This window comes from Nymphaea colorata, chromosome 9 (assembly GCF_008831285.2).
Source record: "Nymphaea colorata isolate Beijing-Zhang1983 chromosome 9, ASM883128v2, whole genome shotgun sequence".
NCBI classification, from domain to species: domain Eukaryota; kingdom Viridiplantae; phylum Streptophyta; class Magnoliopsida; order Nymphaeales; family Nymphaeaceae; genus Nymphaea; species Nymphaea colorata.
Genome location: NC_045146.1, coordinates 7,094,052 through 7,111,688, shown reverse-complemented (window position 1 = coordinate 7,111,688; position 17,637 = coordinate 7,094,052). Strand labels below are relative to the sequence as shown.

The following is a 17,637-nucleotide window of genomic DNA, read 5'->3' as shown; positions in this document are numbered from 1 at the left end:
TATATATATATAATATACACTGAAAAGTGAATAGAAAATTACGAGAAAGGGAAGAATGTGGTCTCACTTTCCTGAATCAGAGGCGTGCTAGAGAGAGAGAGAGAGAGAGCCTCTTTTTTTCTGCACTCCTGTTTTCAGGACTCCCCGGTATCTTCTCCATCGTGCTCTACCGAGTATCGAAATAGAAGCTTGCAATCAAGCAGGGGGCTTCTGATACATCTTCTGCTCAGATTTTGTGTTTCTCTTCTCATCGTTCTCTGGGAGTTCTTGTCTGAGGATGACGCGAAGTAGGACACCACAAGCAAGCAAACCGTCATTGCCTTCAAAAATTCCGTAAAAGTTTCTGTGAGTCTCTCTCTCTCCCTCCCCCTTCCTCTCTCTCTCTCTCTCTCTCTCTCAGGGATGGAGTTGGTAGTTCAAGAAACTAGCATTATGTTATTGCTGGTCTCTTGATTGGAGATCATGCAGTCTGCGTTTGGTCTTTCCTTTTGCTTGGGGAGAAATCCATCTAAAAGTGGGTATGATGGCTTCCTGAAGGCCATTTCTTTTGCGGACACTTTTCTGCAAGAATTGGTGCATTTGACAAGAGGAACCCATCTGGAAATGGGTGAGAGGGGTTTGTGAAATTTCCTTTTCCGTGGCCTATTTCTTTCTATATTAAGCTGTTGGCACTTCTTTTGCATTGATGCTTCTCGGTCCCTTCTGAATAATCATTCTTGGACTTCTCGTTTCTCTGAAGTTCCGTGAGTTCTTGTGCCTCTTATTTTTTTGTTAGAACCTGATTGTTGGTTCTCTGTTTTACGACGAGTATTCTCAGTATTAGTTTAACGTTCTATATTCAACTTAGCTCATAGTTGCTTGGATCAGCGCATCGTGTTGATCGGCTTTCTTTCTGTTTCATGAAACAACAAAAGGGTTCTATCTATACTTCCTATCTTGGTGCCTTGCTAGGGTTCGATCTACAACAAAGAGGATACTCGAGTAGGGGTTCCCCAATTGTAAGAGGGGAATGGGATCCTTTGCCTCTACTTCTGGTGCTTGAGCACTACTTCGGTCAAATACTTCTCTTTTTCGTTTTCCTTTGAATGCTATCTACGTGCATATCCTGGTGTAGTTTTTAATCAACGACTAATAGGAAAAGGATCTTACTTCTTAGCGGATTTTGCATAAATGGTAATATTTGTTGCACCGGCTTTGGTGGGAAATTTTTTCGACCAAAACGAAACTCCATAATAATGGATTTTCTTTCCTTACAGTCCATATTTGCTGTTGATGCGCATCATTAATGGATAGGTTCTTCATTGCATTACTGGAAATATTTGCTGTTTGTACACATGATTAACGGATACCCAATTTGAACTTTTGCATCCTTGTCAATTTTCCTAATTTGCTGTTAGTAAAATCCTGTAAGTGACAATGGATTCTAGTGACAGGGACACTGCGTCCAGAAGAAAATGGCCGATTCCTCCCCTCATGAGATGATTATGAAAGTTCTTGTTAGTGACTTGACTGTATTTGGGTGTTGCAATTTTTTCTCTTGGTTGAGTCTTGTTCTGCTAGGGGAAGCCCTTACATGAACCTGGGAAGAGTTTTATTCGAACGGGACATGGATGTGATTTTCCTGTATATTTTTTGAAAAGATTTCTTGTGGACATGGTTCATGAATTGCTATTTTCCTTCCTAACGCTGGATTTATGAAACATGTTTGTTTAGATTGCTTAATTTTTCCCCCTTTGATTTGTTCTATTTTTTAATATTTGTACAATACTACCATTTGAAATGGGTTTTCATGTGAAACAGCACTAATTTCTCTTGTCTAGGCTAAAGTTCCATGACTTTTTCATGTGTTTTCTTGCAGAATTTTGTTGAAGCAATGCATGTGAAACCCAAGAAAAAGATCATTGAGAATGGTCATGGTGGGGATGAGTTGGGCTTAGCAACTGCCATCATAAATGGAGAGGATCTGGGACCAATTGTCAGACATGCATTTCAGGTCGGGAAGCCTGAAATTCTCTTGTACCAACTTAAAAATGTGGCCAAGAAGAAAGAGCTCGAGATTGAGGAATTATGCAAACGACATTATGAAGATTTTATCCGAGCAGTGGATGAGCTCCGTGGCGTCCTAGTGGATGCTGATGAACTGAAAAATGGATTGATGAAAGAAAATTTTAGGCTTCAGGAGGCGTCAACATCTCTCCTAATGCAACTTGAGGAGCTTCTCGATTCACATTCAACCAAGACTAATGTCACAATGGCAATTGAGATGTCCAAGTTCTGTTTGGAGGTCGTGCAACTTTGTTCTAAATGTAATAATGATATTTTGAAAGACCGCCTCTATCCTGCCCTAAAGACCCTGGATCTTATCGAGAGAGACTATTTGCTCAAGATCCCTGTTAAGTGTCTTTCTCGAGTCATTGAAAATCAGATTCCTGTGATAAAATCCCACATTGAGAAGAAAGTAATCAATGACTTCAATGACTGGCTTGTTGTTATCAGGAGCACAGCTAAAGAGGTTGGGCAACAAGCAACTCGGCATACGGTGTTGGTGCGACAGAGAGAAGAGGATTTACGTACTCGTCAGCGTGAAGCAGAAGAAAAAAGTCAATCAGGATTAGGGGATTGTGACTATGGCCTTGACATGGAACATGTAGATGAAGATGTTGGTATCAAACTCGATCTCACTCCTGTGTATCGGGCTTATCATATCCATACTTGCCTTGGACTTCAAGACCAGTTTCAGAGTTATTACTATAAAAACCGGTTGATGCAGCTTAATTTGGACTTGCAGCTTACAGCAGCACAGTCTTTTCTTGAATCTCACCAAACCTTTTTCACTCAGATTGCTGGCTTCTTCATCATTGAAGATAGAGTCTTAAGAACTGCAGGTAGCCTACTCTCAGCTAATCAACTGGGAACAATGTGGGATACCACGATTTCTAAGGTTTCTTCAATTCTAAGGGAACAATTTTCACATATTGATTCAGCAAATAATCTTTTGCTAATCAAGGATAATGTAGCATTGCTGATCTCAACCCTGAAAAGATATGGTTATCCTGTAAGTAGTTTGCTTGAGCTTTTGGGGACCAGTAGAGACAAATACCACGAGCTTCTTCTGAAGGAGTGCCGGAAGCAGATTGATGAGGTCCTTGCTCGTGACACATATGAGCAAATGGTGATGAAGAAGGAATATGAATACACTATGAATGTATTAGCTTTCAATCTTCAAACTTCAAACATAATGCCAGCTTTTCCATATGTTGCACCCTTCTCTGCAGCTGTCCCTGATTGTTGTCGTGTGGTGAGATCATTCATAGAGGGTTCTGTCAGCTACTCATCTTATGGAGGTCATGTGGACTTCTATGATGTTGTCAAGAAATATCTAGACAAATTGTTAATTAATGTTCTGAACGAAGCTTTGCTAAGAATGATAAGTACTTGCACATCAACAGTCTCTCAGGCTATGCAAATTGCAGCAAATCTGATTGGATTAGAACATGCATGTGATCTTTTCCTAAAGCAAGCTGCCCAACTATGTGGTCTACCTGTACGTGTAGCAGAAAGACCTCATGCTTCTTTATCAGCTAGGGCAGTTCTGAAAACATCACAGGATGCTGCCTATGATGCACTGCTGAAGCTGGTTAACTCAAAAGTAGATGAGTTCATGTGTTTAGCAGAGAACATCAATTGGACTGCTGATGAAGTACAACAGAATGAGTATATGAATGAAGTTGTCATTTATCTTGACACATTGTTATCCACAGCTCAACAAATTCTGCCTATGGAAGCACTGTATAAGGTTGGAAGTGGTGCTTTGAAGCACATTTCTGATACCATCGTGGCAGCATTTCTTAGTGATAATGTAAAGAGGTTCAATCTAAATGCCGTTATGAGCATTGACAATGATTTGAAAATCTTGGAATCTTTTGCGGATGAGAGGTTTGAGAGCTCTGGTTTGTGTGAGATAAACATTGAGGGGAGCTTGAGAGACTGCTTGATTGAAGTGCGACAGTTGGTGAATCTTCTGCTTAGCAGTCAACCAGAGAACTTTATGAATCCAGTTATAAGGGAGAGGAACTATAGCTCGTTGGACCATAAAAAGGTGGGAATCATATGTGAGAAATTTAGAGATTCTCCTGATAGGCTTTTTGGTAGCTTGAGTAGTCGGGCTTCTAAGCAAGACACCCGCAAGAAGTCGATGGAAGTGTTGAGAAAAAGTCTAAAGGATCTGAGTTGACATGATATTTGATTCAAAGAAACATCGTGACTACTTTTCACAGCCATTCCTTCTTCATATCCATCTTTGCTCTCTGGTGAATAATAGGATTTTCATGGAAGTAGATCTAAGGAGTTGGGAACTGGTAGGTTCCTTTTGTTCTGGTGGTGAATTTTAGAACTTCAGCTGGATTAATTTCTGATTTGAAATCTTTATTGTATCTGAACCCACTTCTGCTTATAGATCGATTGCACAGAGTTGGTGTTTAACCATATCTTGGTTTTTTCTAAGACCCACGTTTCTTTTCAGTATGACTATTATACTTTTGTCCCAAAACCATTTTAGCATGACCTGAATTGATGCTGTTCTAAAACATGTAGCGAAATGGAGAAAATAGAAGACTGGTACACTTGGGTTGCACTTCCAAGTTCAGATTTGCAGCGTTAGAAGTTGTGCCCACATGAATGGGATTGTCGACATAGAACACACAACTTTTGTATTGTGAATGTTCATGTTTGACTAACCTTGAATCAGTAGACTCATTTTGGTTCCTAAGGTACTTGATATGTGCATATTAGCTAATTACACAGTACCGATTCCCTGTCCTTAGCGATTGGTAACTAATAAAAAACACGTCTTATGTCAGGCTTCACAGTATCTCCTTGAATTCTAACAAGCCACAATCCCTTTCAGACTAGCTTGACTCACATATAATGCTCAAGCACCAACATATAAATGTGTAGACATGCATGTAGGACCTCTCTTTGTTCATCAATACTCAGAAATTGTTCTCTTTGAAATATGTCATGTCTTGGTTCTTCCACTTCGGAATAGATGACCACTTTTTCCTTCCTTTCTCCTTCAGAAATAAAGGAAGTCTCTCACCCTCTCTCTCGCTCTTGTAAGAACTTTTTATGTTTTCAAGCTAAAGCAGGACTTGTTTGGATTCCCTTGTTCCCCTGTTCAGTTTTTCTCTTTTCTTTTAGATTTTTTGCTTTAGTTCTTGGTTCCTCCTATGTGTTTCTATTATATTTTCCTTGTTCTGCATTAATGATTCGGAAAGTCCAAAACTGTTTTTTCTCCCAAACTAGGCATAAAGTAATTTCTGAACAAGGATTTTTCCTTGCGCTTTATAATGTTAACCATGTAGGATTAACTTGAATAGTTCAGGATGTGAGACCTTTCATCAGAGCGTGATTGACCCTGCCTTAAGTATGTTTCTTCCTTCATGCATAATCACTTTCCGCTGTTGCTTTTCTATTTTTTGGTCTCATTGGATTTCAATATGAAAGTTCCCTAAGTTTAGCGCTACACGTTTTGAAGAGAATGTACCTATTTCTTGTCCGGTTCATGCTCTGATCATTTAACAACCAAACTTTGCATGGGTAAGAAAGGCTTTTTATGCTAGAACTTTCTATTGCTCTCCAATTTGACATCCTTTCCATGGTATGCTTTGATGGTTTTGGGAAATTTAGAACTGGTCCTTTCCAGAAACTGTAGTGATTTTTTAAGTTTGGCTGCATCCAACAGTTCATGTGCAATTGTACGATCACTTATCTGCCCTCGTCTTGCTTGAATTTGGCTTCAGTTGGTTGTTGAATCTGTTTAATTTTGTGTTTGTTTGCTTGTTTCTGTACCCTTTCTGCTATGAACGAAACTCGTGAGATTGGATGAGATGGTTGTCGTCCTTATTTAAAACCAGACAAGGAGTCAAGTAATCTTTAGCACCAAACTGAGGTGGATGACACCAAACCATGTTAACAACCTGGTCTTTATATGACACAAACTAGACTTCGCATCAGGCAATTCAGGCTTTTATCATCTGAGTTTGCATTAGTGAGTCATAAGACAACTTGTATGACTTACACCTCATTGGTCATGCCTCGGCAATGTAAAGCTTTCTCTCTCGGCATGTGTGGCATGTTATAGCTATGTCCTCAGTTGGATTCTAGAAGGTATTGTCTCGATGGTATTGAGGAGTGTTGATTTGGGTTGAAGGTTGTCTTTCTTGAGGTTAATGTGGTTGGTTGGGCCTTAACCTCCCTCTCCTTTTCCCTCGTACTACCCCTCTCTCTCTCTCTCTCTCTCTCACACACTTCTAATTGACCAGCGATTTTGTGTGAGATCTCTCTCTCTCACCTCTCTCTCTCTCTCTCACACAGATGAGCTGCTACGGAAGGCTCATTCGAATGACATTAGGCACATTGAGGAGCTGCAGCAAGTCCATTAAATGCTGGCACGGGCTCCTCGACCTCTTCTTCCTATTTAGGAAAATGAGTAATATTGCGAGGGAGTTTGGTAAATCGCAAATGAAAAGTTATCAGGTGCCAGACAGAAACACAGGTAACAAGTTGTCTCATGTCCACAAAGAACAAACTTTTTCTTCTTTTCTAAAAGGACTAAGGATACAACGTTTAAATCACATATGAAACTTACTAAACGCTAGACAGAAGATTTCATAACTTGCGCTCTGGTCATTGTTACCGGCATCATCATCCTCATCGTTTCTTCCTTTTTATTTTCGTTGGGGCTCCGTGTGGATCTCCCCCCACCCCCAACACCTCCACCAAAAATGAAAAAAAGACCTTGTTTTACTTTAGGTTTTACAATATCTGTTTCTACATCTCTTTGGTTTCTTTAGTATAGGACTGTCAATAGACCTGAGTTAGATCCAATATCCAATCAAATAGGATATGGAAAGAAATTTGATAACTGATTAAGAATTTGGATAGATTCAGATGTAAAAAGGTGACATCCGATTGAATACAGATTCTGATTTAGATTTAAGTAAATATCGATTGGATTCATATTCAAATTGGATGTAGTTTTAAACAAATTACTGAAACTCAATGTCTATAATGCAGTTTTGGGTTCGTTTTAAAAGTTGAATTCAGATGTTAATCAAAAAATCAGATTTGGATTGGATTTGCATAGATTTTTCTTCATCTGAATTCAAACACGAACTCAAGTCTGAGTATATGGATATCCAAAAGAGCGGATATGATAAAATATACATCCGATTTAAATATGATCCATTGACTCCCATACTTCAGTGCATATGTTCCTTTCACCATCTGCCCCATTGGAAAGTATTGCAAGGGCAAACATACCAACTCACTTTCCTTTTTCCCCTAAATATGGGTTCCATCGTGCCCTGTCCTTATTTCTTATATTTGATCTCATCAACAAGTTGTGTAGAAATTATTCTTCAGATTGAGCAAATTAATATGCAAGGAAGATGCTCTTGAGGTTATCCGACTTCCTTCTCTCATAGTATATGCTAATTGATATACTTTCGAAGCACCATTTTGCTGTAGGTTTTTAAAGTTTCTCTGCTTAACATGTCCTTTGCAGACATAGGAACATAGTTTTAAAGATAGTGGTGCAGCAACTTCATTGATCGCTAAGAAAAACAAAAAAAAAACTTCAAAAACTAAACTAAAAATTGGATGTTTGTATTAGTACCTCCAGAACAAGGCAAACTATGTCAAAGACATGGAATATTTCTGAATACTTGCAGTATCTTCTGTTCTTGACCTTTTAAAGCTAAACGCTTGATCTTTTTCTTATTTTCTCCTATTTTATTTTCTGTTGCTCTTTATTTTTAACTGATTACTTAGCTTTATTTCACTTGTCTTGGTAGTGCTGTCGTATGCAACATTTGAATAGATAATTATTAGGACCTATCTATTGGTGTATTATGTAAGAATGATCATGTGGGCTTACATATGGCTAGAGCAATTTCGAACAGTAGGTACCATTTGAGAGAAAATACACATTAAGTAGTTAATTAAGTTGGATATTTAATCATTTTATAAGACATGATGTAATTTGTATGTGTGTAGATACCTCCTCATAATTTTGGGTTCTATGATGTGCTAAATCTGGAATTAGCATTAATATAAAAAAGTAGTAGTCTCCTATGTAAAGGAATACAATTTAGAATCTTTTATTTTCTAAGTGAGACCATGTACTACGTAAAAATCTCGTAAGATGCCTCCACCAGATTCTGTCATAGTAGTCTCCTATGTAAAGGAATACAATTTAGAGTCTTTTATTTGCTATCTAAGTGAGACCATGTACTACGTAAAAAACTCGTAAGATGCCTCCACCAGATTCTGTCATCGCTTTCTTTCACATGGATTCAGGTATAGTTTTTGCTTTGGCTCTCGATGATTCAACATTAATGGATTATTTCAGAATATTAAAGTTCTATCAGTTGATATCAGTGCCCACTAATCATTGTTGAATATTGAATGTATGTACGAATATTCGTATGCATTGCTTCTAGTTTCTACGGTGGCAAGTCTGTCTCATGTGGATTCGCATCTCCCTGCTCCCCCCTTTCCTTTGTTGTTGCAAGGCAGGCACTGTCAGGTGCCTACACATCGTGGGTTGCAGGCCCACAGGCCCACAGCAAATGGACAAGGGCACCAGATGGTACCCCTGCCTGCTGCAATGGAGGAGGAGGGAAGGGGGGTTGTCCGCCCCCTCAGTGCAGGCATCATCGGGTGCTTGCTGCCTATTGATGTTAATAAAAATAATTCGGAATTGAGTTGATAGAGGGAGCGCTGTTAAGAATCATGGAAGAATAATAGAAAATAAAATCAAGACTCAAATTTTAACGTGGTTCGGCATCAAAGCCTACGTCCACGAAAACAGAGGAAGCTCTGTTTTTTGTCTCTCTTTCATAAATTCTCACCCACAGATAACGTGGGATTCATCTCCTTATATGGATTACAGCCCCTTCTATCAAAACAGAGCCCAACGACCAAAAGATCCCTGGAAATCAGGGAATTACATAAAACAAGGCAACAACATTTATCAAGAAAGGAAAGACGAGATTGGCAGAATAAGATTGATGCCAATCTCGTTTTGATATCAACATTAACCGTTGAGGATTTCTTTCCAAAGAATAAGAATGATGTCAATCTCGTTTTGATGTCAACATTAACCGTTGAGGATTTCTTTCCAAAGAATTTGCTGAAGATTTCTTTTCATGGTAGAGACGATGACAGGCTTCCTTCAAGATGTGCTAACAAACTCCCCCTCAAGTTGGTAGGCAGACATCAGTCTGCCCCAACTTGTCCATAATCGTCATATGCCTTTCTTTCCCCAAACTTTTTGTGAAGATGTCAGCTAGTTGGTATTCACTTTTGACGTGAGAAGTTGTGATGGTGCCATCTTGGATTTTTTTCTCGAACAAAATGGCAGTCAACTTCGATATGTTTGGTTCGTTCATGAAATACGGGGTTCGCGCCAATATGAATAGCAGCCATGTTGTCACACTTAAGTTCCATGGGAGAGTCAATTTCAACCTTCATGTCCTTAAGAAGAGACTTAAGCCAAATTAATTCACATGTACATATAGCCATGGCGCGGTATTCAGCCTCAGCACTGGATCGAGCTACAACGGCTTGCTTTTTACTTCGCCAAGTGATCAAGTTTCTTCCAATAAATGTACAGAAGCCTGATGTTGATCGTCTGTCATTTGGGTCTCCAGCCCAATCTGCATCACAATAGCCAAGAAGATGATGAGGTTGATCTCGTCGCATTAGAATTCCCTTTCCTGGTGTCCCCTTTAGATACCTAAGGATCCGATGAGCTGCTTCAACATGATGGGATCTTGGCTGGTGCATGAATTGGCTAATTACACTAACAGCATACATGATGTCAGGCCGTGTGACAGTCAAATATATAAGTTTTCCAACTAGTTTTTGAAAACTTTCTTTGTTTTTGACAATATCACCATCTTCTTTCCTTAGTTTGCAGTTCATCTCAAGAGGGGTATTTGCAGGCTTGGCTCCAAGATATCCGGTGTCTTTCAGTAAATCAATTATGTATTTGCGTTGACATATAAAAACTCCTTTGTCTGAGTGAGCCACTTCTATTCCAAGGAAGTACCGCAAGAGACCAAGGTCTTTGATTTCAAACTCACTATTTAAAAATTTCTTTATAGACTGCATGATCTCATAATCATCTCCAGTAATAATAATATCATCCACGTACACTAGCAAGATGGTTACCTTGGTTTTTCTAGTGAATGTGAACATGGTGTAATCGGCCGAACTTTGTTGAAATCCATACTTGATGAGTGCTGTCCTTAAACGAGCGAACCAGGTACGAGATGATTGCTTTAATCCATAAAGAGCTTTCCGTAGTTTGCAAACCTGTCCAGGTTGGCAGTTAATTCCTTGGGGGCTTTCATGTAGACTTCTTCTTCTAATTCGCCATGGAGAAAAGCATTTTTTACGTCAAGTTGAAGGAGTTTCCATCTTTTTGTAGAGGCGACTGCAAGAAGCGTCCTAACCGTGTTCATCTTTGCGACTGGTGCAAAAGTTTCATTGTAATCGATTCCTTCTGTCTGAGTAAAGCCCTTTGCAACGAGGCGCGCCTTATATCGCTCCACTTCTCCATTGCTCTTGAACTTTATTTTGTAGATCCATTTGCATCCTACCAATTTTTTTCCATCTGGTAGAGGAACAAGATCCCAAGTATGATTCTTTTCAAGTGCCTTGATTTCTTCTCCCATGGCTGCCCTCCATCGTAAATCTGCATTCGCTTCATTAAAGTTTCTTGGCTCTTGATGCCCATAAGTTGCAAAGATATATGACTTGTAGTTGTGAGAGAGAGCTTCAAATGAGAGATAACTTTCTATTGAATGAATATTATCAGCAGATAAGTAAGTATAGTAATCACTTAACTTGGATGGAGGCCGAGTTACTCTAGAAGAACGTCTTAGATCTGTTTGAGGTTCGACGATGGTGGTGGCTTCGCCTTCTTCCAAAGTAGTACTTTCAGGGCTGTTGTTGTCATTGGGAAAGTGGGTCGTCCCTGTTTGACTAGGAGATGTTTGATTCTCGAAAATGTTTGCCAGGGGTCAAGGAACATCTTCAGCACTGTTTTCAGCAGAATTTTTATTATTCCCCCCCCTGTATGCAACTGTCAAAGAAGTGTTCATTTTCATAGAACTTTACGTCCCTGGAAACAATCATGCGTTTAGAGAGCGGATCAAAGCAACGATACCCTCTCTTATTGCTAGAGTATCCCAAGAAGATACACTTGATGGCACGACTCTGAAGTTTATTTCTAAATTTCTCTTGTACATGTACGTAACATTTGCACCCAAATATCCTGAGGTGTTTGAGTGAGGGAGGTTTGCTGAGAAGACATTCAAGAGGAATTTTTCCATTGATGCTGGAATTTGGGACACGATTGGATATATAACATGCTGTCCCTATGGCTTCGCTCCAAAATATAGGGGGGACATTCATGTGCATCATAAGAGCCCGAGCTATATTTAGAAGTTGCCGATTTTTCCTTTCTGCTGTGCCGTTTTGCTGAGGTGTCCCGGCGCATGTATATTGAGGTTGTATCCCATGTTTCCTCATAAAGTTATTCAATGTATCATTAACATATTCACCACCATTGTCAGAGCGAAGCATTTTAATCTTAGCACCATATTGAGTAAGAATGAAGACATAGAATTCTTCAAAGATATTTGGCACCTCACTTTTATTTTTGAGAAAATAAATCCAAGTTACACGAGTCATATCATCGACGAAAGAGACATAATACTTAAAACCTGCATGAGAGTCTTCTGGAGCAGGTCCCCAAACATCCGAGTGGATTAGATCAAAAGGTTTTCCAGACCTTTCATGAGTGGGCTGAAAAGGAAGGCGTGTAAACTTTGCAAATTCGCATGCATCACACGCTTTATTATCTTCAATAATGAGGGAAGGAATAAGACGACTGAGATTTCGATCGCATATGTGTCCTAATCGAGCATGCCAAATTTGATATTCCATCCTTTGAGTTGATCTTGATTTTGTGAAGAGACTCAAACTGTTGGTGTCCATAATGTAGAGATCGCCATGGCGTCGGCCTTTACCAATCACTTTCTTCGTGCTCGGGTCCTGAAATGTTACGTCCTTCTTGGAGAAAATAACAAGACAATCATAATCTTGTGTGATTTTGCTAACAGACATAAGATTAACAGCGAGCTTGGGAACTAGTAAAGTAGAGCCACTATGCTTCTCAAAAAATGTTGTTTTCCCAATGCCGACAACTTCTATAGATGACCCATCAGCAGAAAAAACAGTGCGATAAAAATCCTTATTTAGATTGGCAAGTCTTGTGGGATCATTAGTCATGTGATCAGTAGCGCCATAATCAACTATCCAAGACTTATTATCAGTGGCAGTCAACAGGGCATAAGGCTTACCTTCAGAGGCATCACCCACTGGTTGGGATGATACTAAATTTGTTTTTGCGAATTTCTGAAAGAACGTTTCCAGGTCCTCTTTGGTGACAAAGTTTGCAAGGTTAACGTCTTTGTCTAGAATTGAAGAAGACCCCTTTTCCTTTCCTGGCCGTCCCACGAGTTCCCAGCAGCGGTCGCGCGTGTGGCCCAATTTCCTGCAGTGAGTACACTTAAGTTTGCTGCGAGTTTTTTGTGTGTTCGAATGGTACCTTTGCACGCCTTGAATGGTGCCCGATTGTGAGAGGCATGCCATTTTTTCTTGGCTGTCTCCCATGGAATCCACTTTAGGAGGGATGCTCATTACACGTCGCCTTGACACCTCTCTTTGAATCATTTGGCAGACTGCATTAAATTTGGGCAGCGGCATAGTGTTGAGGATTTGGGTTCTTAAGGAATCATAGTCCTCACTTAACCCGGCGAGAATCTTGAAAATTTGATCTTCTTCGAATCGCTGCTTATAAATGGCTGGATCAGAAGTAGCAGGCCGATATTGGAGGAGCTCATCATATAAGCTTCTCAGTTTTCCAATGTACCGTTGCACATCTTGATCATGGAGAGTGAGAGTGGCAATTTCGCATTGTATTTGGTATACACGAGCAAGATTATTTTGCTCACTATACAGTTCATTCAAAGCCTCCCATATTCCGTGCGCGGTATCTTGGTATGTGAAAAGATTTGCTATGGCTGGTTCCATAGAGTTGAGCAGCCACGCCATAACCATGTCATTCTCAGCCTCCCACTCATCATATTTGGGATCAGTAGTGGCTGGAACTTGGATTTTTCCATTAATGTATCCAGCCTTTGATCTTCCACTAAGGAACAAGCGAGCAGCCTTCGCTCAACTCAAGTAGTTAGCACCATTGAGTGGGGTGGAGGTAATTTTCAGAGTGTTATGTTCGGTGGACTTAGCTCCATTGGATGCTTCGTCTCTAGCAGCGTTAGCCATGATATTGAAGCAATGGAAAAAGAGAAGATCACACCTTGAAAGGCTTGTCTAGCGAGTCTTGCTCCCTTGTGACAGCAACTGCACGACTTGAGAAATACCGACGTTCTGGACAGATCGCCAAACATTCATCGCTCTGATACCATGTTAAGAATCATGGAAGAATAATAGAAAATAAAATCAAGACTCAAATTTTAACGTGGTTCGGCATCAAAGCCTACGTCCACGAAAACAGAGGAAGCTCTGTTTTTTGTCTCTCTTTCATAAATTCTCACCCACAGATAACGTGGGATTCATCTCCTTATATGGATTACAGCCCCTTCTATCAAAACAGAGCCCAACGACCAAAAGATCCTTGGAAATCAGGGAATTACATAAAACAAGGCAACAACATTTATCAAGAAAGGAAAGACGAGATTGGCAGAATAAGATTGATGCCAATCTCGTTTTGATATCAACATTAACCGTTGAGGATTTCTTTCCAAAGAATAAGAATGATGTCAATCTCGTTTTGATGTCAACATTAACCGTTGAGGATTTCTTTCCAAAGAATTTGCTGAAGATTTCTTTTCATGGTAGAGACGATGACAGGCTTCCTTCAAGATGTGCTAACAAGCGCTGTCGGGCTCTCCCTGCCAGTGATGGAAGGGAAGGGAGGGCGGCCAGCCCTCCGCTCGTCAACAGAGAGACCGCCGAGCCCCTCTTCGCCAGTGCGCTGGCAAGAGAACGGAGGGCGTCGTTGGGCATTTCCAAGAAAAGAGAGAGAGAGACAGAGGCGGGGCTCTGGCCCTGGGCTGTTGCCGTGCCATCCCTATGCACTACGAAGTTAAGCGGAGCTGCAGGACACCGAATGTGGTGGGTTCGCACTGCCGAGGGCCGTCACGAGGCTGCTCCAATGCCAGCGATGCGCCAGGATCTCACTCAGCTGGGCGATCAAAGGCCAAACCCCTGCTACCAAGAGTGCTGACGCAGGACAGGGGAGGCTAACCTTTGAAAATCCGTTAAAAATCAACCAAGCGTCGGATTGTGCTGGAATTTGGCCCGCAGATAGCTCGGATGATTACGCAGGGATGCCCGCAAGATGTGGGGCAAACGAACGCTCTAGGCTCCGATCGTTGTTGAAGGAAGGGACGGGACTGCCACTGTTGCAGGTGGCTCAAGGCAGAACCGGCAGGGTAGGGGGAAGATCCCAGTAGACGGCCAACAGATTTCCCTCCGGATTGGTCCAGAGTGTCGCCAAGAGAAGGGGAGGCTGCTGACAGCGTCCGTTTGCTGAAATCACGCCCGAAAGCGAAGCTGTGTGGCGTGGAGTGTAGGGTGGTGAGCTGCGGCAGGAAGGGGCTGCGACAGGCAGGTTCCTCCGGTCGTTTGTTGTTTGGATTTCGGTGGGACAGAGGGAGATGGCATCAAGGGGAGGAGACACAAGCGAGAACGAGCAGAGAAGGTATAAAAGAAGAAGAGGAAGAAGAAGAAGAGAGGAAGAGATCCTCACGGGGAAGAAGAGGAAGAAGTAGCAGTCAGGGGAGAAGAAGAAGAAGCAGAAGACGGGGAACAAGACCCTCACGGGTGGGAGGAGCAGAAACCCTCGCAGGAGGAGGAGAGAGAAAATGAGAGGAAGACGAGAAAAACTTCTCCTTGACATAAAAACATGTATATCCTGTACAGGTACAAAGCTCAAGCATATAAGCTTGAGTGCCTCAAGTGTCACGGAACGGCTCAACCCGTCCGGTACAACATAAATCAATACTATACAAGCTGAAACAGAAATAAAACACACCAATACAGATTAGGATCCTGACCGAATCGGTCAGTCCACAGTCAAAGCAACAAAATCTAGCCTACGCCCTCTACACGGGGTGGGCATCGGCCGCGAAGCTTGGGTCGATGCGAACCCACTCCACCCGTCTCGGCTAGGGTGGTCTCCTCCATGCGCGTGACGGTCAGCTGGGCGTCCTCCATTTGCATCTGACCATCGCCCAACTGGCTTCCCATCACCTGTCTCCCTGGCCGGTCACTTGACTGTGGCTGGTTGTCACTCGCCAACCTGCAAGCCCTACAAAAAGTAATACCTGCATCGACAGTGGGCTCCCTCTCTGCACGACGCGTGAACACCACCCCGTCTTCTCCCGACGCCCCCTCCTGCCGGCCTACGTCGCTCGGCGCCACCTTTGGCCATGATGGGCCATCTTCGGCGACCCTCGACGCTGGCACTGCCTGCCCTGGTCGTTAGTCCACGGCCTGCCTCAACACTGGCTGGCACTGCGGGGTGCTGTGTGCCTGTAGCGGTCGTCTCCACCAATAGCCTCGCTCGGCCGCTGGGCAGTATGGAGACGAGACACTCTACTCCCTCGAAGCTTGGCCGGAATGGTCTGCCACCTATCGTCATCCTCGGCCCTGTCCCCTGTCGGGCCTCTAGGCTGGCCCATTTCCTTAGCCTTCCATGCGTGCAGAGAGGCCATAAAGAGTGGCCATGGTGCGCTGTAGCCTCCCTAACGCGTGAAAAGTCCTGGTGGATGCGGTAAGGCTGCCCACGCTCCAGTCCAGGACGACGTAGACATGGGCAGCCGTCGGCCATCTTGGCCGCTCGAAGGTAGGCACGTAACAGACCCACCCCCTTAAAATGGAGCCTGCCCTCAGGCTTCTCGAGTGTCACCTTGTCCGGACTTCGTCCTCCGGGATCCCAAAGAAAGCGGCCATGTTCTCTGTGCTTGGCCACGGTCGTCTTACCCCACACGTCGTCACACCGGCTGCCTACTTTCGTCTTGCTGCGGAATGGAGAGCTCACAATATCAAAATCTGCCCATGGCACCCATTCGGTATCGTCAAAGCAGGTGAGCAATAACGTGTGCTCGTGAGGACGCTTTTCAAAAGACTGTATCCCCTCTTTGGTTGCCTGTACCCTCATGTGTTCTAGCTTATGGTCGTTGAGAGTAGCATACTCATACCCTACTGTAAGAAGCTCAAGGTACACGTCAAGCTGAGGAGATAGGGGAACTGCCCAAGTGGAGAGGGGCGTATGAGTCAGAATTGTCTCACCCCGTTTTATTAAATCATCTTCATCAGTTTTCATCATGATGCAAGGATTGGGGCCAGACTCAAAAAGCGCAGACTTGGATGTCCTTTCCTATACAACAAGTGAGTCCCTATAGCGAGCTTCACCCTGGACGGTGGTGGTGCAAGGATCAAGTATCGACAATAGCTGCCCTTTTGGATTTCCGACCGGTACTAACACAGCTTTGTCGTCTTGATGGGTATCTTTGATACCTTCGGCCTCTCCTTGTTCACCCACTTCAATGTCTGAGATAGAAGTTTCATGGGAGCTAGGATCTTCTCCTGTCACCTCGGGTGTGGCTGGAATTACAAGTAATTCGTGCATATCAGTCTCAGTCTCCTTCATTTCTACCTCCATTCTAGCTAGCGTGGTACTTCTTTGCTTAGAGCAAGTGGGGTTGCCACCCTCCTTAGGTGACACCATATCTGGCGGAATGGGGTCTTGATTGTCATCATCTGTAGTCAACACTTTGGGCACTTGACAATTTTTTTCAACCGGCTGGGATTTGGATAGGGTCAACTGTTCTTGTGCCAATTGTTTCCCCAATTTAGTGATGAGCTCTCTGAGGGTTTCAAAGTCTTGCTTCCATGATGGCTTCGTGTCGGATTTGGACTCCTTCTCACGTGCCCTTTCACACACCTTGTTATTCACATTTTGTTGATGGCAGGGCACTACCTTTTGCTGTTGTCGCCCTGACTGGGTAGAGGATTGAATCCTCTGTATTTCCTCACGTAGCCTATGCCCTACTGGCAGAACATTGTCCACTGAGAACCCTGAGGGTGGCCAAGGGAGTAATCCACCCCTATTCGATACTCTGCTAGCTTGCACCATAACCTGCTGCTTTTTATCTAACAGCTGCTGAGGAGAGAACTCAGGGATCCCACGTGGCTGGCGATAGGAAGTACTAGGAGCACCAATGCCGGGGGGTGCTTGGGTGACTGCAGGTAGGAACTGTGAAGGTGGTATAGGGCGTTCCCTTCTAACGGTTTGTCCTCTGTTGCCCTGTTGATTCATACCCCGTCGCTCACTACCTCGCTGCTGGTTTCGGCCGTGTGCAAAACAGGATCGGTTGAAACTGACAGACACCCTTTTTGCATGGAACCCTCTAGAGTGATCCTCCCTTAGCTGGGGAGAGGTGTTCCGACCAACATCCTCATCCTGATCAG

General features: G+C 42.8%; 1 protein-coding gene across 1 annotated transcript; it reads left to right on the top strand.

The window, feature by feature from the left end:
• Positions 1 to 38: 38 nt before the first annotated feature.
• On the top strand, positions 39 to 4,485 carry LOC116260973 (exocyst complex component SEC15A-like). Its single transcript, XM_031639528.2, has 2 exons — positions 39 to 345; positions 1,859 to 4,485. The coding sequence occupies exon 2, from the start codon at positions 1,874 to 1,876 to the stop codon at positions 4,232 to 4,234; it is 2,361 nt and encodes a 786-aa protein (XP_031495388.1). The 5' UTR covers positions 39 to 345; positions 1,859 to 1,873; the 3' UTR covers positions 4,235 to 4,485.
• The last annotated feature ends 13,152 nt before the right edge of the window (positions 4,486 to 17,637 follow it).

What these genes read in the sequence shown, in the direction of transcription:
- LOC116260973 (XM_031639528.2), top strand. Translation starts at nt 1,874, where the DNA reads ATGCATGTGAAACCCAAGAAAAAGATCATTGAGAATGGTCATGGTGGG.